Genomic DNA, 22,101 nt, shown 5'->3' with positions numbered 1-22,101 from the left:
TAATTATATTAGTCCTTCAATTTGCCCAGGGCAACCTAATAATAATAATAAACAACTTTTACAGTGGTACCTTGGGTTAAGTACTTAATTCATTCCGGAGGTTCGTTCTTAACCTGAAACTGTTCTTAACCTGAAGCACCACTTTAGCTAATGGGGCCTCCTGCTGCCGCCGCGCCGCCAGAGCACAATTTCTGTTCTCATCCTGAAGCAAAGTTCTTAACCTGAGGCAATATTTCTGGGTGAGCGGAGTCTGTAACTTTGCTTCAGGATGAGAACAGAAATTGTGCTCCGGCGGCGCAGCAGCAGCAGGAGGAGGCCCCACTAGCTAAATTGGTGCTTCAGGTTAAGTATGGACCTCCGGAACGAATTAAGCACTTAACCCGAGGTACCACTGTATTCAAGTTGGTACTCCTGGTTCCAGGCAAGTCTCCCTGGGGAGAGCATTCCACAAACAGTGAGACACCACAGAAAAGGCCTGTTCTCGCTTAAGGCTGTACAGTGGTACCTCGGGTTACAAACACTCCAGGTTACAGACTCCGCTAACCCAGAAATAGTACCTTGGGGTAAGAACTTTACCTCAGGATGAGAACAGAAATAGCGGCGGGAGGCCCCATTAGCTAAAGTGGTGCCTCAGGTTAAGAACGGTTTCAAGTTAAGAGCGGACCTCCGGAATGAATTAAGTTCGTAACCAGAGGTACCACTGTATCTCATTCAAGTGCTTCAAAACCAGTACTTTGAATTGAAAACTGATTGGCAGCCAGTGCAGTCAGGCCAGGACTAGTGTTATGGTCTCATGCCATTTTGCCCTGGTGGACAACCTGGCTGCTGAATTCCGCACCAGCTAAAGTTTCCAAACCATCTTCAGTTCAGAAGCACCTCCATGTATATAACGCATTGCAGTAGTCTACTGAGCCCACTGAAAAGTACTGGCCTGTGGAGATAAGCTCTTCCTGCTTGTGGTGTTTTATCTCTGACAATCCAATCACAAGTGTAAGCCATCACATGGCGCTGCAGTTATCAACCACTGAACATGCATGCCTGAGCCTGCTTTTGCTCAATGGTTGAAGACTGAAGAACAAGTGTTGGGTCAGACGCAACTCAGCGCTATCTAGTTTCATGGGCATGTGGTTGTATGATTTGCAGTGGTCCAAATCTTACTTGTGAGTGTAAATCCCCTATTCCTTTCTTCATGCAGTGTGCATCTGAAACAAAGGCAAACATTTCCCCCCCAATTGTCTTCTAAACAAGACAGAGCTTGAGTTTGCTCACCGCCAAGACCAGTATCTGCTACCCAAAGCAATTGCTTCATATTCTTTCATAGCGACATAGAAGAACATGTGAAGAAACGTCCAATGTAAGGCTCCTCTGAGTATATTAAGAGTAAAAGCTGAATTTGAGCAAAGGGAGTGGTTCCAAAGTTTAACAGGCTGGTGGTTTCAAATTGGTTCATGTTCTTTCTCCTTTGTCCCAAGTCTGAAAGCATAAAGTGCCAACAAGAGGACTGGAAACGCCCTCTGATTGTTTACACCAGCTGATTGCTCTATCCACCTATCACTGTTGTCCCATGGGGTGGGGGGGGGGCAGATAAAGATCCAAAAATGTGCCCCACCCCTGCTCTAGAATGTGCATGGGCTGCATGTGAACTTAATGCTTAAAGCAGACTTCATTGATGGGCCATGTGCAGAGGGTTGTTTGACATTTGTGATCCCTTGTGCCTGTAAAGACCATAAGGTAAAGGGACCCCTGAGAGCCAGTGTGGTATAGTGGTTAAGAGCGGTAGTCTCGTAATCTGGGCAACCGGGTTCGCGTCTCCGCTCCTCCACATGCAGCTGCTGGGTGACCTTGGGCTAGCCACACTTCTTTGAAGTCTCTCAGCCCCACTCACCTCACAGAGTGTTTGTTGTGGAGGAGGAAGGGAAAGGAGAATGTTAGCCGCTTTGAGACTCCTTAAAGGGAGTGAAAGGCGGGATATCAAATCCAAATCCAAACCCCTGACCATTAGGTCCATTCATGGCCGACTCTGGAGTTGCGGCGCTCATCTCGATTTACTGGCTGAGGGAGCCAGCGTACAGCTTCCGGATCATGTGGCCAGCATGACTAAGCCGCTTCTGGCGAACCAGAGCAGCGCACAGAAACGCCGTTTACCTTCCCGCCAGAGCGGTACCTATTTAGCTACTTGCACTTTGATGTGCTTTCGAACTGCTAGGTTGGCAGGAGCAGGGACCGAGCAACGGGAGCTCACCCCGTCGCAGGGATTCAAACCGCCGACCTTCTGATCAGCAAGTCCTAGGCTCTGTGGTTTAACCTACAGTGCCACCTGTGTCCATAGACCATAGGTTTCATTTATAGACCATAGGTTTATAGACAATAGGTTCATTTATAGACCATAGGTTTCATTTATAGCAGCCTTTCTCAGGTGGACTACAACTCCCATCATCCCTGGCCTCTGGTCCTGCTAGCTAGGCATGATGAGAGTTGTAGTCCAGCAACATCTAAGGCTGCTTTAAGGGAAACCCAGAAGCACCAACCCCTTTTTAAAAAATAAGATAAATGTCAGTAGAACCTTCAACAAGAATCTTGCACCTTGTTCAGAATTCCAGCCACCCTAGTCGGTTCCTGCATTTCATGGTATGCTGTGATCGCTGAGCATACAGGATTCATTAGTGTTGCAAATCTTGGGAGTTTCCCCCCAAACCCAAGCTTTCAGATAACTCTATCTTGTGTGTGGGTGGTGCCACTTCCGCTCCTCACACGACGGCACTCATAGCCTGAACATCGGAAATAAGAGGGAACAATTCTGGCAAGAGTGGTTCATCTATAGGCGACCTTTGACTGTTTATTTCCAATTCTTATATATTTGCATAACTGCACACCCACCCACTGCATTTGCCGAGGGTGACATTTGACCAGAAATGGGAGCGATGACATTGGCCTTCTCCAAACCACAATCAAAATTAGCGTGGCGGCGCATCATTCTGATAGCAATTCCCACACGCTTTGAGTGCAGGCAATGCTGGGCGGCTGAAGGGTGGAAGAAGCATGTTTCAGGAAGCACCGCATTTCCAGATTGCAAATGCTATCAAACGCCTGTTCTAAATGGGTAGAATAAGCACAAAGATTCGCGTGCAATTATTTTTGTAGGGAACGAGGAAAAGGAAACAAGCAAGTGCGAGAGGGAGGGAGAAAGCTTGCAAGAAAGGACTGCATTATGAGATGCAAGGCAGACAAGAAGAAATGAAGGAGGAAATCAATATGTAACAAATGTATCTGGTGCTCAAAAAATCTGCTCGGGCATTAATGCCAACCCCTCCTAAAAGTCTCCATAAGACCCACTGCAAGATGCAAAACCTTTATGCCCAAATACTAGATACAGTGATACCTTGGTTCTCAAACACCTTGGTATTCAAAAAACTTGGAACGCAAACACTGCAAACCCAGAAGTAAGTGTTCCGGTTTGCGAACATTTTTCGGAAGCCGAACGTGCTCCGTTTTGAGTGCCACACTTCCGTTTTGAGTGTTACACTGAGGTCTGTTTGTTTTTGCTATTTATTTTGTGTTTTTGTTTCTGCAGCTCTTTCTTGTTTTGTTTTTGTGACTGTGAGGAGCCCAGTTCAGCTACTGATTGATTGATTGTGTGACTGCAGTACATTGTTTACTGCTTTCATTTTATGGATCAGTGGTCTCGTCAAATAGTAAAATCCATGTTAAATTGCTGTTTCGGGGGTTGTGTTTAAAAGTCTGGAACGGATGAATCCATTTTGCATTCCTTTCTATGGGAAAGCGCGCCTTGGTTTTGGAACGCTTTGGTTTTGGAAGAGACTTCTAGAATGGATTAAGTCTGAGAACCAAGGTACCACAGTATGCCCAAAGCATATTGAAATTTTAAAAAAAATTAAGGTCTTATATATATAATAAGTGTTCATAAATGTATCAACCAAGCATGTACATAGATATGTGGACCACATGTCTGGAGCAGACATGACTGCCCTGAAACCATTTTGACTCCTAAACTGACCAAATGTTTTCTCTGCAAGGAGGGAGGGGGTGAAGGAACCTTCCCAATGTCTCAGAAATTGGGTAAGCACCATCTCAAAGGAATGGCCAGACTACCAGGAAAGGCAAACAGATAAGGCATTATCAGATAACCTGGCAGACAGGAAAAATAACAGCATTCAAATTTCTGTTGTAGACCACCTTTTCTGTGATGTAGGTATGATGTTTGTGGGGGGTGGTCTTGGGTTACACCCCTTCTGTGATGTATGTATGATGTATGGAGGGGTGGTCTTGAGCTCCAAGGCAGGGAATTTAGAATGTCTATATAACGGCAGGCACACCTTGGTTCTGGGTCCTCCTCCTTTCCTGCGTGTGAGGGGAGCACCCTGTTGCAACAGTTCAATAAAGATCAGGCTTACTAGCTCCTTTGCTTCTCAGTATTCTCTGTTATTTTCTCCTACCGATAGAGAACCTACAAAGGACTCTATAAGGGCTCTTGTGTCCCCCCATAAGGGAGTAAGGGCAGATTTTATTACAATATCTAGTATGCAAAAGCATGCGACAAATAACAGACTGAGCATACAATTTTATAGCAAGAAACGTTTGGTTGAGAAGAGAAAGCGTTTTGTTGCAACTAGATGACGATGACGGGGCCTGAGTGATTGGAGGGGACAGGATAAGGCTCTTCCTTCTCTCGGAAGTAGCGTATCAAAGAATGGACACCGCTTCGGACCGCCGGCCTTAGAGCTGCAGAAATCCCCACCCCCCAAAGGCTGCCTGCCCCGCCTGTCACTGCGAGCAGTGTATCCTGGCTGACATCTACAAGGGTATCTATACCGCGTTCCTCTGCCAGCTCCTGGCAGTCCTTGGCCACAAAGTAAATGGTGGTTCCAAGGTTGTAGGCGGTGCTGACTCCAGGAATCCAGTTCATGACTGCATGGACTTTTTGCTCCGTCTCACTAGTACAGTTGTCCGGGGTGGAACGCCGGCCTCTTGCAGGCCCGTGGCACTTACGGAGCCAGGAATAGGCGCCACGCTGGGGCAAGAGATAGCTACCCTCTCGTGCCACCACATGGAACAAACTGCTGCCGTTAGACGACACTCCGGCACAAGAATCCCGTAGGCGGTAACAGGCTCTGGAAGCCGTCCCAAAGCCCCGGTAGACTCTGTATTCTTTGCCGTGCAGGAAGGATCCGTTCACCGGCACCAGATCCTGGCAGTGCCGGACCGGTGTTTGCGCCTGCAAGTTCAAGAAGAATCTCAAGGCAGCGCTGCTCTTCCTCTGACCAGGGGAGCGAGTGGTGTTCAGAGTCCCATCCATCGCAAACAGGAGGTCATCTGTATCTGTCTGTCCCAACTCCTTGTAGAGGCGCAGGATGAGGGTCTCCGCATGCCAGCTGCAGCCTGCCCTTTGCAGGGCCAGCACTAATGCGGCTCGGATGAGGGTCTGGGAGAGCTCAGGCACATCAGCAAAACCGTCCAGGGCTTCAGGCATCAAGTCCTTGCAGGAAACCCCCTTTTGGGGCAAATGGGGGGATTTGGGGGAGATGGAGCTCAGGAAGATGCGGAGAGGAACAGAGGGGGAGTCAGAGGTCAGTGGGTGGTCTTCAGAGGCCTTCTCCCTGGGATTCGCCATGGGCAGAAAGCGCCCTTCCGATCCATGGCATAGCAGCAGGAAGCCAAAGAAAGTCAAGAAGGCCTTGGGAGGTAGCAAGGGCCGATACATGTTGGACAGATTCATTGGAAGTCCTGTTGAAAGGAGGAAACTGAGAAATATCTAGCTCTCATATGTTTATGAGATGGTCTAGGGGCCCTGAGCTCCACAGTCCTTTGGATCAGCTTCCAGGGGCACAGGAACACCACACCTTTAATTAACAAAGCTTTAAATCACATTAGCTGTGGCTTGTTAAGGCTGCTGGGAGCTGCAGGTCTGCGGCAGGTACACTACAGTACAGGGAGCCAGTGTGGTGTAGTGGTTAAGAGCAGTGGACTCGTAATCTGGGGAACCGGGTTTGATTCCCCGCTCCTCCACCTGCAGCTGCTGGGTGACCTTGGGCCAGTCACACTTCTCTGAAGTCTCTCAGCCCCACTCACCTCACAGAGTGTTTGTTGTGGGGGAGGAAGGGGGAGGAGGTTGTTAGCTGCTTTGAGACTCCTTAGGGTAGTGATAAAGCGGGATATCAAATCCAAACTACTCTACTCTATTCCAGTTCCCAGGATTCTTTGGGAAAAGTCACATGCTTTAAAAGTCTGATACGGATGGGACCAAGAGCTGCCCCTGGGCACCAAAAGTGCTTCCTCCCTTCATCAGGAGCACAATGTTTGGCTGAAAGAAGGCGGTTTTAAGAACAGGAGGCTGGGACCCTTTCTCCCAGTGGCAGCTCAACCACCAACTTGCTTGTCATTTTTCATTTGCTGCTCTTTCCAAGATTGAAAGCAGCAGAATGTTTTCAGAAGGGGAGGAGGCAGGAAAAAACAGCTTGCCTATCATTTGCCTCCTGGGAAAACAGAGCAGAGGAAAATCAGGGTAAGGGAGCTTGTGGCTGCCAGGATATTGTTGAACTCCCAACTTCCATCAGTCCAGTGGAACTGTAGTCCAGCAACAGTTGCTCAATCCTTGGTGCAAACCTTCAATACCCGGCAGTGGCGTAGCGTGGGGGGTGTAGGGGGCGCCGGCCGCACCGGGCGCAACATCTGGGGGTTAGGGGGCGCAAATCCCCGGGTCAGGGGGCGCAAATTACTTGCCTTACCCGGGTCTGACAACCCATGCTACACCACTGATACCCGGAACCAGAAACAGTGGGAGTTGGAGATAATGAATAAAGGAGCATTGGGGGGGGGGGAATGCTTTTATGGGCTCATCCGTGTTTCATGCCTAGAAAGCACAGGTCCCAGCAGATTTCTCCTTGCCCTGTTCCTTTCCACAGGGAAAACCGCTCTTTACCTCTCAATCGGAACAAACGTCAATCCAGAGAAAACCTGAAATGCCATTTGATCCAATTAAGGCAGGCATAGGCAAACTCAGCCCTCCAGATGTTTTAGGACTACAACTCCCACCATCCCTGGCCACTGGTCCTGTTAGTTAGGGATGATGGGAGTTGTAGTCCCAAAACATCTGGAGGGCCGGGTTTGCCTATGCCTGAATGAAAGAATAAAGAGCCTTTTTTTTTCCTGGGGGAAAGAGGAGGTGGATGAGCCCAAACATCTAAAGGGAACATGCTCCACAGGTCAGAGTCCCACATGGAGCTGTCTGAGCTGGCTTAAAACAAACAAATGTGAGACAGGGAGCTCCATCACAAACAGAACGCTAAGCCGAAGGACAGAAGATACTTTCCACTGTATGTGGTGTTTAAGAAGCAAATCAAGACACTTCAAGCCCATTTTACAAATCTTACAAATGTCAGTTAAAACAGCTCAAGGCTTGACCGCGTCATAATAAAATTGGATTCCAACCCAGTGTTGTTCCAGACCTTTCCCACTTCAAGTGGGGGGTTCTTCCACGTTGAGCTTTCCAAGGATGGGAAAACCTCACATTTAAAAGAGGGAAAGGTTTGGGAGAACACTGGGGCGGGGAGGGGGGTTGTCATATGGACCTGCCCAAATTAATGGGGAGGTAGGCTGGTTCAAATCCACATTTTCCTCCAATGTGGACAAGCTCTCTGTAAGCCATGACTCTTTGCTACACTGCCAAGTTCATTTGCACAAGGAACCCTCACAGGTCTGATCAATAATAATAATAATAATAATAATATTTATTTCCCCAGCCACTCTGGGCGGCTTTCAACAGAATATTAAAATACAATCGTCTATTAAACATTAAAAGCTTCCCTAAACAGGGCTGCCTTCAGATGTCTTCCAAAAGTCTGGCAGTTGTTTTTCTCTTTGACATCTGGTGGGAGGGCGTTCCACAGGGCGCGTGCCACTGCCGAGAAGGCTCTCCCTGGTTCCCTGTAACTTGGCTTCTCGCAGCGAGGGAACTGCAAGAAGGCCCTCGGCGCTGGACCTCAGCGTCCAGGCAGAACGATGGGGGTGGAGACGCTCCTTCAGGTATACTGGACCGAGGCTGATTAGGGCTTTAAAGGTCAGCACCAACACTTTGAATTGTGCTTGGAAATGTACAGGGAGCCAATGTAGGTCTTTCAAGACCATATTTGATATTGGGCTCTTTTGGGAGAAAGGGTGGAATAGAAATGAAATAAAGGAATGCAATGCTATGTCAGGTGCTGATCCTATCAGCCTAGCACTCTGTCCTGCTACCTTGTCTCCAGAATGAAACCCTGGTTTGCTCCTCTGCAAGTCCCTTAAAACCTTTCCCCCCACGCCAGCCTTTTCCCACCTACTTGCCTGCCACCAGGAAGGAGCAGCTTACCTTTTCTGCAGAGGAGGCACAAGCATATAGAGAATCAAGGTGGGAATCTGGAGCCTTTTGCCCCAGTGTTATAGATCTCTACCCTGGTTGGTCAGTCTTATCAGCAGACCTCATTGCAACACACGGCTTCACTATCAAGTTCTTTGCAAGGGTCATTGTCAACTTTTTTTTTTCCCAGCATTCCCTGCGTTGATTCAGCAGCTTATTTTAGTAGGGATACCCGAGAACAGAACACAGGGGAAGTCCTTTGCAACCAACACAATCTAAGAGCTGGAGCTATGTCCTTTTAAAGGTAAAGGTAAAGGGACTCCTGACCATTAGGTCCAGTCGTGACCGACTCTGGGGTTGCGGCGTTCATTTCGCTTTATCTGGCCGAGGGAGCCAGCGTACAGCTTCCGGGTCATGTGGCCAGCATGACTAAGCAGCTTCTGGCGAACCAGAGCAGCGCACGGAAACGGCGTTTACCTTCCCACCAGAGTGGTACCTATTTATCTACTTGCACTTTGACGTGCTTTCGAACTGCTAGGTTGGCAGGAGCAGGGACCGAGCAATGGGAGCTCACCCCGTCACGGGGATTCGAACCGCCGACCTTCTGATCGGCAAGTCCTAGGCTCTGTGGTTTAACCCACAGCACCACCCACGTAAGCCACTCCTTGCCATCAAGGGCACTATGGATGACAGATAGATCCAGAAGTATCCTCAAGCTATGCACCTGCTTCTTTCAGATGGTGTTCATAAGTGGCCCACCTATAAATCACTTATAAACGCCATCTCCAACTCCTCAAAAGATTCCATTAATGGTGTCTCCGAAATTTTTTACACATCATTTGAGAAGACAGGCCAGTGTACTGGAAGAAGCAAAGATCATCAGTGTTAAAGCAATGATTCTTCAACATCAACTTCATTGGACTGGTCATGTTGTGCGGATGCCTGATTATCGTCTTCCAAAGCAACTACTCCATTCTGAACTTAAAAATGGAAAGTGTAATGCTGGTGGTGAACAAAAGAGATTTTAATTTTTTTCTGTTTTATTAAATTTGCTTAGTAACATAACATTATTATATATATCCTATAAAACAAAGAATACAGAACAAAATTCATTCATACTACAATGCCTAACTACATAACGTCAACAAAAGAGATTTAAAGACAAGGCAAATCTTTAAAAATGTAGTATAAGCATCGACAACTGGGAAACACTGGCCTGTGAGCGCTCCGATTGGACAACAGCCTTTTCCAAAGGTGTCATGGACTTTGAAGACGAACTTTGGACGTTGAAGCTCAAACTCAGGACACAAGGGAGAAACGTGCTAAGAGGAAGGCATGCTTGGCAAACCCTCACTATGATCAGCTCCTGCCCGGAAACCTATGTCGCCATTGTGGAAGGACGTGTGGATCCAGAATTGGCCTCACTTATGGACTCACTGTCAAAACCATGTTCATGGAAGACAATCTTACTCGGCTACGAGGGATTGCCAAAGAAGAAGAAGCACCTTCAAAGTAAGTGCAACCCCATCCAGAACAGGTAACTTGACTGTTTCCCAGACCACCCACCCAAATAGCATCTTGCTTTCCTAAAATTCAAGCACAATTTATTAGCCTCAACCAGTAAAACCAATGCATTCAGACACTGATCCAGAGCATTCACAGTCAAGTCTCTCTTGATTGAGATATTTTCGAGAATTATTATGTTTAATATTATGATTAAAAACCTTTTAATCTTAATAGTCCAATTTTTAAACCTTGTTCATCTTAATACAAGTGAGTTTCAAAAGTTATACTAACTTAAAAGTATATATACAAAGCTTAAAAGACGAGCATCAAATCTTTTTCAATAATCAAAGTCCTCTTTCTGTCTTGGATTCTACATCGACTAAATTAACCTAAATAGTTCAATAGTTTAGTTTGCCAATCTTCTTCATCTTCTTTGCTTCTTCCTTCTGTAGGGATGGCTGGTCTTGGCCTGGCACCCACTCTCATGTACAGGAGCAAAGTCTTTTATTCAATAAGTCCAACAATTCCTGTACAACTCAATAGCATAACTTCAGTTTTTTTAAAAAAAACAACAATCATTTTCCACATTGCTTACAGATATCTTATCCCAGGCCTTTCTAATAATTTCAAAACCAGCACTTTGAACTAGCACTTCTAGCAGACAAAAGCAAGCAAATAAGGATCCTCTGTTTTCGCCACCCCAAAAAACATCTGTGTTCTCTAGGCGATGGAGCCTTCACGAGAGTCGCTTCATCTGGGCTAGGAACAGTTATGGAGCAGCTAGAAGGTGGTGACTGGGCCAGAGTAGTTGGAAGGGACAGGAAAAGGGTGCATCTCCGCTCTGAAATACCTCAGCATGGCACGCACCGCCGTCTTCAAGCCTGGCTTTAGCCCTGAATAAATCCCCATGCCAAGAACGCCGTTGGCCCCGCCAGTCGCAAAAAGCAGCAAATCATGGCCTATGTCTATGGCGCAGCTCATAGCACGCTGATGCGCCAGTTCCATGCAGTTCAGCTTTGCAAAGTACACGCTGGTGGCAAAGCTGTAGAGGGCGCCGACCCAAGGAATCCAGTCCAGGATAAGGTAGATTTTCTCCTCGGTCTCATTGTCGCAGTCCTCCGCGGTGGAACGGCGGCCTCTTCCAAGCCTGCGGCACTGGTGGAGCCAGGAGGTGGCGCCATGGCGGGGCAGGAAGTAGCTGCCCTTTCTTTCCACCACATAGAAGCTGCTGCTGTCATTGGAGGCCACTCCGGCACAGGAATCCCCTAGACGGTGGCAGGCTTTGGAAGCCGCCGGAAAACCCCGGTAGACTTTGTGCGCCTTGCCGTACAGGAGGGATCCGTTCACCGGCAACAGACCTCGGCAGTGATGGACCGGCGTTTGCGCAAGCTGGTCCAAGTTGAATTGCAAGGCAACGCTGCTCTTCCTCTGACCGGGGGAAAGAGTGGTGTTCAGAGACCCGGCCATCACAAACAGGAGGTCGTCCGAATCTACCTGTCCCAGCTCCTCGTAGAGGTGCAAGACGAGGGTTTCCGCATGCCGGCTACAGCCTGCCCTTTGCAGGGCCAGCACTAATGCGGCTCGGATGAGGGTCTGGGAGAGCTCAGGCACATCAGCAAAACCGTCCAGGGCTTCAGGCATCAAGTCCTCACAGGAAACCCCTTTTCGGGGCAACTGGGGGGATTTGGGGGAGATGGAGCTCAGGAAGATGCGGAGAGGAACAGAGGGGGAGTCAGAGGTCAGTGGGTGGTCTTCAGAGGCCTTCTCCCTGGGATTCGCCATGGACAGCAAGTGGACTTCCGATTCATGGCATAGGAGCAAGAAGACAAAGAAAGTCAAGAAGGCCTTGGGAGGCAGCGAGGGCCGATACATGTTGGACAGATTCATTGGAAGTCCTGTTGAAAGGAGACAGAAGAATATATAGCTCTTACTTGAGAATCTGTATGGAGGAGTGTGGCACTGGGATAGGTAAAAAGGTAAACGACCCCTGGATGGGGTCATCTCACTTTCAAGCTGAGGGAGCTGACGTTTGTCCACAGACAGTTTTCCGGGTCATGTGGCCAGCTGGACTAAACGGCTTCTGGTGCAATGGAACACTGTGATAAAAACCAGAGCACACGGAAATGCCATTTACCTTCCCACCACAGTGATACCTATTTATCTACTTGCACTGGCCTGCTTTCAAACTGCTAGGTTGGCAGGAGGTGGGACAGAGCAACAGGAGTTCACTCCGTTATGGGGATTTGAACCGCCAACCTTCTGATTGGCAAGCCCAAGAGGCTCAGTGGTTTAGACTGACTGGGGACTGCAGACTTTTAAGTACATGGACTAGGGTTGTTAGGAGACCCCTATTCTCCTCAGAGTTACCGGAGTAACTCTGGGAAGAGGAATGGACTCTTAAACCACTCTGTATACAGTGGTACCTCTGGTTACGTACTTAATTCATTCCAGAGGTCTGTTCTACCACAGTGGTGGTAACTTCTATATACTCTGGTACCTCAGGTTACATACGCTTCAGGTTACATACACTTCAGGTTACAGACTCCACTAATCCAGAAATAGTGCTTCAGGTTAAGAACTTTGCTTCAGGATGAGAACAGAACTCGGGCTCTGGCGGCACAACAGCAGCGGGAGGCCCCATTAGCTAAAGTGGTGCTTCAGGTTAAGAACAGTTTCAGGTTAAGTATGGACCTCCGGAACGAATTAAGTACAGTGGTACCTCAGGTTAAGTACTTAATTCGTTCCGGAGGTCTGTACTTAACCTGAAACTGTTCTTAACCTGAAGCACCACTTTAGCTAATGGGGCCTCCCGCTGCCGCCGGAGCACAATTTCTGTTCTCATCCTGAAGCAAAGTTCTTAACCTGAGGTAATATTGCTGGGTTAGCGGAGTCTGTAACCTGAAGCGTAGGTAACCTGAAGCATATGTAACCTGAGGTACCACTGTATAGCTCTAGAAGGGGAATAGGGGTTTCCCAGCAACTCTCAGCACCCTCAACAAACTACATCTCCCAAGATTCTTCAGGGGAAGCAATCACTGTTTAAAGCAGTTACCATCATGCTGGGACCTATGCCCTCGCAGCAGTGGCAGCAGCCAGAGTTAAGTCTGCTTAGGGCGTTAGGAGTTTGTGTTTACTCAAATGAGAGTGGCTTCCTAAAAAAACCTCCGCTTGCAGCTGCTTTCTGTGAAGAATGTGCCCTAGGAAAAGCTGCTTTAGTTTGGACTCCGTGCCCCAAAATGCTTCACTTCTTTTTGGATGATTGAAGTGAAAGTCAGCCTTCCCCTTAAGAGGGAATTAATCTCACCCCAAGTTCTTTGTCAGGTCTAGACAGAGATTTTGAGGGAACACCTACTCTGCTGATGAGTAATCCCACACAGGGCCTTTCAATCAGCCAATAGAAAGCCTTGAAACAAGGGTCACATGCACTCCATACCTTGAAAGCACATGGCTTCTGCCAAAGAATTCTGGGAGCTGTAGTTTATTAAAGGTGCTAGAGCCACAACTGAGTAGACTAGGTCCCAGGATTATCTGGGGACGTCATGTGCTTTAAATGTATCATTCAGCCCTTCATCAGGAGCACATTTTGGCCGGAAGGCGATGGCTTTAAGAACAGGAGGCTGGAACCATTTCTCCTAGTTCATATCCTCCCAACATTTCTCTGATGAAAATAGGGATATCCTATATAGTAGGTTTTGCAGGACGCGGGTAGCGCTGTGGGGTAAACCACAGGGCCTAGGATTTGCCGATCAGAAGGTCGGCGGTTCGAATCCCCGTGACAGGGTGAGCTCCCGTCGCTCGGTCCCTGCTCCTGCCTACCTAGCAGTTCCAAAGCATGTCAAAGTGCAAGTAGATAAATAGGTACCACTCTGGTGGGAAGGTAAACGGCGTTTCCGTGCGCTGCTCTGGTTCGCCAGAAGCGGCTTAGTTGTGCTGGCTACATGACCTGGAAGCTGTACGCCGGCTCCCTCGGCCAATAAAGCGAGATGAGCGCCGCAACCCTAGAGTCGGCCACAACTGGTCCTAATGGTCAGGGTTCCCTTTACCTTTACCTATGTACTAAGTTTACGATTTATACCTCGCTCATCTGACTGGGTTGCCCCAACTACTCTGGGCACTTCCAACACATATAAAAACACAGTAAAATGTTAAAAGAAACTTCCTTATACAGGGCTGCCTCCAGATGTTTTCTAAAGTTATCGCCTTGGCTTGGGGGTTGCATAACTCAATACCCTCCAACATTTCTCCCATGAAAATAGGGAGATCCTAAGGAATAGCAGCACATTCCGAGATCAAATCAGAAACCGGGATGGCTTCTGTAAATCTGAGACTGTCCCTGGAGAATAGGGACACTTGGAGGGTTTGCCAGTGGCATCCCACCCACTCACCTACTTTTCTACAGTAGCTGCTATTTCCAAGTGTGAAAGCAGCAGAATGTTTTCAGAAGGGGAGGAGGCAGAAAAAACAGCTTGCCTGTCATGTGCCTCCTGAAAAAACAAGAGCAGAGGAAAATCATGGCAAGGGAATTTGTGGCTGTCTAGTTGTTGTTTAGGGATGCGGGTGGCGCTGTGGGTTAAACCACAGAGCCTAGGGCTTGCCAATCAGGTTGGCGGTTTGAATCCCCGCAACGGGGTGAGCTCCTGTTGCTCAGTCCCTGCTCCTGCCAACCTAGCAGTTCGAAAGCACGTCAAAGTGCAAGTAGATAAATAGGTACCACTCTGGTGGGAAGGTAAACGGCGTTTCCGTGTGCTGCTCTGGTTTGCCAGAAGCGGCTTAGTCATGCTGGCCACATGACCCAGAAGCTGTCTGCGGACAAACACTGGCTCCCTTGGCAATGATATGAGCGCACAACCCCAGAGTCGGTCACGACTGGACCTAATGGTCAAGGGTCCCTTTACCTTTCCCTTAGTTGTTGTTTAACTCTCAAGATTCCCCATTCCTTGTTCAAACCCTCAAGATCTAGGTCAAGATATGGTGGGAGACGAAAAATGAACAACCGAGCGTTCGAAAAAAACCCCATTATGTTCTGAAGGTTACATCCTGTACAGGTCAGAGTTCCATATGGCGCTGTCAAAGCTGCTTAAAACAATAGCAATCAGGGTTCTTCACTGGGGGAAAAGGTTATGACAAAGCAGTGTCTTTTCCCTTTGGTGCCGGCACTTGGGAAACACAATCTCATAAAGCAGCTGAGTCAGCCATGAATTGCAAGCAGCCAAGTTTGCTTGCACAAGGAACTCCTAGAGATCTGGTCAATATCACAGCATCCGAGCTGCTTCTAGTGAACAGCCACATTATACATGCCAAGATTATTATTTTCTCCAGATGTTGATCCTCATTCTGGAAACATAAGGGGCCTCCCTGCTAGCCTAACACACTATCCTGGCCCTCATCTTCAAACGGAAACCCTAAGGTTTGCCCCTATACAAGTCTCCTAAAATCTCTTCCCCCCCCCCATAGCATGCTGGCCCCTGCCCATCCACCAGAATGGAGCAGCTTACCTGTTTGGAGACGAGGCACAAGCGTATAATTACCAAGGTGGGAACGAAGAGCTGTTTCCCCAGTGCTTATATATCTATATTCTGGGGTCTTATCAGCAGACCCCATTGCAACACTTGGCTCCATTATCAAGTTAATTCATTATCAAGGGGCACAGAAGTATTCATCCTCAACTCATTTTGGTTTCTGCTGCAGTTCTCTGGCGCTGATTCAGCAGCTACTTTGAGCGGGAATTCCCGAAGAAGTCCTTTGCAACCAAAATGATCAAGGGGCTGGAGCTACTCACTTAACCAGCAACGGTTACATCTGGGGATTTCGAGTGTGGAAAGGACTAAGGGCAGACATGATAAGGGTTCTATAAAGTTGTGCATGGCGTGAAGCTGAATGCCGATTCAGGGCACAGAGCGGAAGGCAACTCTTTAAGTTGCACATAGTTAAGTCAATGCAACTGCTTCCCAGAATATGCAGCGATGGCCACCAGCTAGTCTTGTTCCAACAGAGGATTAGGGTAAATTTATGGAGAGAGTACGGCTACTGCTGGCCGTGTTTTCCAGTGTAAGAAGCAGACCTGTCCCTGAATACCGGTTGCAGGGAATACCTGTTGCACTTATGTCCTGGATCAGACCCAAGACCGATCTGGTCCGGCACCTTGTTCTCAAGAGTGGCCAACCAGAAAACCCCACGCTGCTCACAACACAGGTCATGAGTGCCAACAACAGTCTCCCCACTCGGAACTCCCAGCAATTGCTCTCTAAGGTTTAGGCTGGTAACCCTGTGTTTTTCCAGATATTGGACTACAATGTCACAGGGCCTGTCCACACTTGTTCCATGCCTAGAAAGCAAAGGGTCAAAAGGTTTTCCAATTGTCCCGTGTTTTCCCCTAGGAAAACCCAGGCTGAATAGGAGTGAACCTCAATTTGCAAAAAAAAACCGGCTGACATTTTGCTCCGATTCAGCAAGATTTCTCGGGGGAAAGCAGTGGGGTGTGCAGAATTGTGGATGAGTCCATTCTTGTGTAGGGACGCGGGTGGCGCTGTGGGTTGAACCACAGAGCCTAGGGCTTGCTGATCAGAAGGTTGGTGGTTCGAATCCCCGTGATGGGGTAAGCTCCTGTTGCTCGGTCCCTGCTCCTGCCAACCTAGCAGTTCGAAAGCATGCCAGTGCAAGTAGATAAATAGGTACCACTCCGGCGGGAAGGTAAACGGTGTTTCCGTGCTCTGGTTTGCCAGAAGCAGCTTAGTCATGCTGGCCACATGACCCGGAAGCTGTATGCCGGCTCCCTCAGCCAATAAAGTCAGATGAGCACCACAACCACGGAGTCAGCCACAACTGGACCTAATGGTCAGGGGTCCCTTTACTTTTACCATTTTTGTGTGGGGTTGATGGCAGCTGGAGACGAACCACATCTGGAGTGCACCAGGTTCCCCATCCCAGGGCCTGGGTTACAAATCAGGCTTGATGCAAACATATAGAGCTAGAGCCCATGTGCAAATGTGGGAATACTCAAATTACAGAAAAACCTGAAATTGCTAAAAGCAGGATTACTACTGCTTTCCTCCTTTTTAAGGAAAGTCAACGCGCTGAAACCATTGCAAAGCCCTCATCCTCTTCTCTCAAGAAGCTCTTGCATTTTTCAGCAGCTATGTAAAACAAGGAAGAAACGTTGGGATTTCTGGGAACAGAACTTTGGTTACAGGGAACCAGGCAGAGGGCCTTCTTGGTAGTGGCGCCTGCCCTGTGGAACGCCCTCCCAGCAAATGTCAAAGCAATAAACAACTATTTTACTTTTAAAAGACAACTGAAGGCAGCCCTCTTTAGGGAAGTTTTTAATGTCTGATGCTGTACTGTTTTTAATATTCAGTTGGAAGCCGCCCAGAGTGGCTAGGGAAACCCAGCCAGATGGGCGGGGTATAAATAAATAATAATAATTATTATTATTATTATTATTATTATTATTATTATTATTTCTTTAGAACTAGTCAGCCAAGGGTGTTTTGGGGACTTTTATTATGAAAACACAACACAAGCACACAAGTCACGTGCTAACATTCCTGCCCTTCTGCCATGAATGAGAGGCAACCCTTATACATCTCGGACGTTGCCTCTGCCTGGAACAACCCAAGGAACGAAGTCAATAGCTGTCGGCAAGGAAAACTGCTGAAGCAACTGGTGGTGAGAACAATAATCTGGGAGCAAAATTCAGCACAGGAGCACACCTTTGCTTTTGAACCCCACCCTCCCAAAACAATTCAACTCTTGACACCCAACGTCAAACGAGTCTTATGTGATTCCAGTACAAGCACCCATTTTTGAAGAAGGAATGTCAAGGGGTAGGTGCCTAGGCGCAATGGAGACAGAAGGCCACGCGCATGTATTGTAAGGCAATGTGAGACTTGAGCACAGGGATGAGGTCGTGTTTTGGCCAAGCTCGGAAAGGGAGCGGTGGCGAATCCAAAAGCCAAGTAGCCTTAAGATTCAAAGAGCCAACATGCCTTACTTCTGCCTGGCAGGTCAGGCTTGTCAGGGTGGCTTTTGCTGGCTCTCAGCAGACATCATTCAGAACAAACGCCCCGTGTCACAGGTGTCGTAAGCTACAAATGGTTACAGAACAGTTTAAAGCGAAGCTTCTTCCTGTACCAGCTTCAACAGAGCAGGGCAGAAAGCCCATTTTCCTCTTCCCTCCTTAGGCAGGTCTCCCATTTCTTTTCCCCGCATTCGTTCTCTAGCAGGCCTCATTCACATGTTCAGTCTGCCTGCATCCCATTCCCAAAAACTATGAAGTGTTGTGCACCAAGACTGGGAGACCGGGGCTGGGGAAGAGAAAGAGAGAGGTATTTTCCAGGCTGCTTCATCAAGGACCCCTCTGCCCGAGGTGGTTCTTGCAGCTCCAGAGCTGACAGTGGGTGTAACTGGTCCGAACTGGGCCAGGGAGGGCCAACTCCTTCAATCTTCTTCCTCCTCTTCAATTCGCCGGCACTTCCTTTTGCCAGCAGGCTGAGGCTCGTCCTCGTCACTGGACCCTGCGGTGCCAAAGATAAAACACAGCGTGATCTTAAGAGAGCAAGGGATAAAGTGGCGATGGAAAAAGCCGTGCTGTGACTTAAAGGGATTTTTTGCAGAAAGTGGGAATTATTCAGCATTCTGGGGAAAGAAGCTGAAGGATAAACACACAGAGAGCGCATGAGAAGCTGCTCTCACTGCTATCCATTACCGAATAATGAACATCCTTTCTGCTGTCCTTGCCCCCCCCAATCGAACCTCAGTAATGTATTCTTGGCAGGGTTTCTGAAGTTCTGATAAGCTGAGGATTCTAGTCATGCCTCGTGATTAGGAGGAGACTCAAAGCAGTGACTCATGCATAAAGGCAGCGGGCAGCCTCTTTGGGCAGGGGGTGGCAGGTAATTTCTGCTGCCCTCTCTGTACTGTGAAGGAAGGATGGAATGATCTAATCACAGCACTGTCTTTCTTCTGCAGACCATTGCCCCAACTTCTATCAAGAGCCCTTTGTCTCTCTTATCTCCTAGTATATCTTGCTGGTTGTTCTAGTAGCCTACTGATGCCTCTGCCATCCCCCTACTTCCCTATTTTTCTCAATTGGGTGAAGGGGGGGTTGCTACTCTATTGTTCTTCAATTGATTTTAATTCGTGGAAACATAAAACAATGACAGTCTTACTAAGGGGGGAGGAAATACAGTCAACATCTGCAGCAGAAATAGGGCAGAATGGCCTGCTATTCCCTTGCACCTCGATGCTGACCAGGTGAATGCAGACAAGGTAGGTAGCTTCCTTCATGGGCAGGTACTTTGAGCTCACAGAAGCCTTTACATGAGGGATGGGGAACCCACAGCCTTTCGGATATTGTTCGTTTTATTTATTAAAATATTTGTATACTGCAATTTCATTAAAAGCACAACAACAGCAAAGCGGGTTACAGTTAAAATAGAAACACCACAAAAATTAACATAGACCACCAGTTTGACTATTACAGATGTCCCTCCTCCTTAATTGTCTGCATAAGACCGGAAGCAAAGAGAAGCCTTCAGTAAATGCTTGGAAGTCAATATAGAAAGTGTCAGCTGAGGTCGTATCCACATTGCTTTTCCTCCACGCTCTTAAAAGCACAGGTCATGGTGCCTGGAAAGCTCCACATCTGAGCACTTTTGGGTGTGTGTTTTTTTGGCCCGGGAGTTTTCCCTGAAAAACCCGCCCTTTAAAGCTCGATCGGTGCAAAGGGCACTCTGCAGAAAACACGAATTGACATATGCTGCGACTGAGCGCTAACTGTGGGTTTTGCGGGGAGAAAAACCGCTCAGACACAAAGCTTTTAAGCATGGACCTGTTCCTGGAAAGAGCAGGGGGTGGCGGTGGCGGTTACCGTATTTTTTGCTCTATAAGACTCACTTTTTCCCTCCTAAAAAGTAAAGGGAAATGTGTGTGCGTCTTATGGAGCGAATGCAGGCCGCACAGCTATCCCAGAAGCCAGAACAGCAAGAGGGATTGCTGCTTTCGCTGCGCAGCAATCCGTCTTGTTGTTCTGGCTTCTGAGATTCAGAATGTTTTTTTTCTTGTTTTCCTCCTCCAAAAACTAGGTGCGTCTTATGGCCTGGTCGTCTTATAGAGCGAAAAATACGGTAAGTGTGGATGAGCCCTATTGGGAGAACATTCCACAGAAGTGAGTCATTAACTCTGAAGGCTCAAGTTTTCATACGGATGCCAAATGAGTCTCCACAACTTGGGGACAACCAGCAACACTCCTAACAGATGATCTGTGATCAAGTTGCACCCAGGAGAAGCATCAAAGGGATTATTTGTAGGGGCTGGGAAAGAGATGGCGGTTGGGGAAAGGTGTTTGATGGAAGTTAACTACACTGCTGCCACGAAACATACCTTGGCTGTTGCCTTCTTCCTGCTCCTCACCGTCAATGACCAAGCGCCTTCGCTTGGGTCCCAGAGGGGGCTGGATGGGCTGCTCCCTGGAAACAAGGGCAAGAAAGAGGGGTGTTGGTGTGTGCCTGCCACATACAAATGCCAGACATAGGGAGAGAAGAATGCAGAATCAGAAGCTACAGCTCCCACCCCCAGTGCTCTAGGCAGGTTTCCACCAACAAAACTTGTAGCTCAGGTGGCACAAACCTATACAGTGGTACCTCGGGTTACATATGCTTTAGGTTACAGACTCCGCTAACCCAGAAATAGTGCTTCAAGTTAAGAACTTTGCTTCAGGATGAGAACAGAAATCGTGTTCCGGGGGCGCAGCAGCAGCAGCAGGAGGCCCCATTAGCTAAAGTGGTGCTTCAGGTTAAGAACAGTTTTAGGTTAAGTACAGACCTCCGTAATGAATTAAGTACTTAACCCGAGGTACCACTGTACAGTCATACCTCAGGATAAATACATTTCAGGTTGAGCGCTTTTGGGTTGCGCTCTGCGGCGACCCGGAAGTAACGGAGCGCGTTACTTCTGGGTTTCATGGCTCACGCATGCACAGACGGTCAAAATGATGTCATGCGCACGCGCAGTTGCATCTTACGTTTTGTTCAGGGTGCAAACAGGGCTCCGGAACGGATCCCATTCGCATCCCGAGGTACCATTGTATAACGGTGTGCCAGGTTTTTGCTTTTGTATCAAATTATAAGCTTCTGAAAAGAACGTGGACTGAATGGGGGATGGGGAAGAAAACCAAGTAAGAAAAATCAGAGCAGCAGCATTCCAGTTGCTGATGGCTGGTCATCGATTGAATTCAGAAAATACCAAACAAAAAGAGGCAGCAAATGGGAGCGGGCAGGAAGCAGCCAACTTCTCTCCTTGTTGTGCTCCTGCTCAGAAGATGGCAGCTCTCAGTCTGACAGCTGGAAGTGCAAGGCTGCATGTGACTCATTGTTTTCTGCCTCTATGAATCAGATATGCAAAAAAAAATCCTCGGCTTGAAGCACAGAGCCGCTCAATTCCATTATAAATGAACCCCACCCAAGAACTAGAATGAATATAGAAAGGGGAAGAGTCATAGCAGTTTTGCAACCCCTGGAAAGTCTGGCTAGGGCTAGGAAACAACTCCTGCCTGAATCCCCACTGCTGCCAGTCCGTGTAGACAACAGTGAGCTATATGGATCAATGGTCTTGACTTTGAATAAAGGCAGCTTCCTGTATTCTGCATAGAATCATAGAGTTGGAAGAGACCACAAGGGCCATCGAGTCCAACCCCCTGCCAAGCAGGAAACACCATCAGAGCACTCCTGACATATGGTTGTCAAGCCTCTGCTTAAAGACCTCCAAAGAAGGAGACTCCACCACACTCCTTGGCAGCAAATTCCACTGTCGAACAGCTCTTACTGTCAGGAAGTTCTTCCTCATGTTTAGGTGGAATCTTCTTTCTTGTAGTTTGGATCCATTGCTCCGTGTCCGCTTCTCTGGAGCAGCAGAAAACAACCTTTCTCCCTCCTCTATGTGACATCCTTTTATATATTTGAACATGGCTATCATATCACCCCTTAACCTCCCCTTCTCCAGGCTAAACATGCCCAGCTCCCTTAGCCCTTCCTCATAAGGCATTGTTTCCAGGCCTTTGACCATTTTGGTTGCCGTCCTCTGGACACGTTCCAGTTTGTCAGTGTCCTTCTTGAACTGTGGTGCCCAGAACTGGACACAGTACTCCAGGTGAGGTCTGACCAGAGCAGAATACAGTGGCACTATAACTTCCCTTGATCTAGATGCTATACTCCTATTGATGCAGCCCAGAATTGCATTGGCTTTTTTAG

General features: G+C 48.0%; 2 protein-coding genes across 5 annotated transcripts in view; both read right to left on the bottom strand.

The window, feature by feature from the left end:
* Nucleotides 1-4,564: 4,564 nt before the first annotated feature.
* APOF (apolipoprotein F) lies at nt 4,565-8,443 on the bottom strand. Its single transcript, XM_083427847.1, has 2 exons — nt 8,363-8,443; nt 4,565-5,742 (listed from the first exon to the last, which is right to left on the bottom strand). Exon 2 carries the CDS (start codon nt 5,732-5,734, stop codon nt 4,628-4,630), a length of 1,107 nt encoding a protein of 368 aa, XP_083283973.1. The 5' UTR covers nt 5,735-5,742; nt 8,363-8,443; the 3' UTR covers nt 4,565-4,627.
* An 8,896-nt stretch (nt 8,444-17,339) lies between these two features.
* TIMELESS (timeless circadian regulator) overlaps nt 17,340-22,101 on the bottom strand; it is a 64,896-nt gene continuing 60,134 nt past the window's right edge. For all 4 annotated transcript variants that reach the window (XM_083427296.1, XM_083427294.1, XM_083427297.1 and 1 more), the window contains exons 29-30: nt 20,237-20,322; nt 17,340-18,369 (exon numbers count right to left, since the gene is read on the bottom strand). In XM_083427296.1, the coding sequence (XP_083283422.1) occupies nt 18,293-18,369; nt 20,237-20,322 (163 nt within the window). In that variant the 3' untranslated portion in view covers nt 17,340-18,292. The remainder of the gene's footprint in view (nt 18,370-20,236; nt 20,323-22,101) is intronic.

This window comes from Podarcis tiliguerta, assembly GCF_965153285.1.
Source record: "Podarcis tiliguerta genome assembly, chromosome: 2".
NCBI lineage: Eukaryota > Metazoa > Chordata > Lepidosauria > Squamata > Lacertidae > Podarcis > Podarcis tiliguerta.
This window is presented reverse-complemented; position numbering and strand designations above follow the sequence as displayed.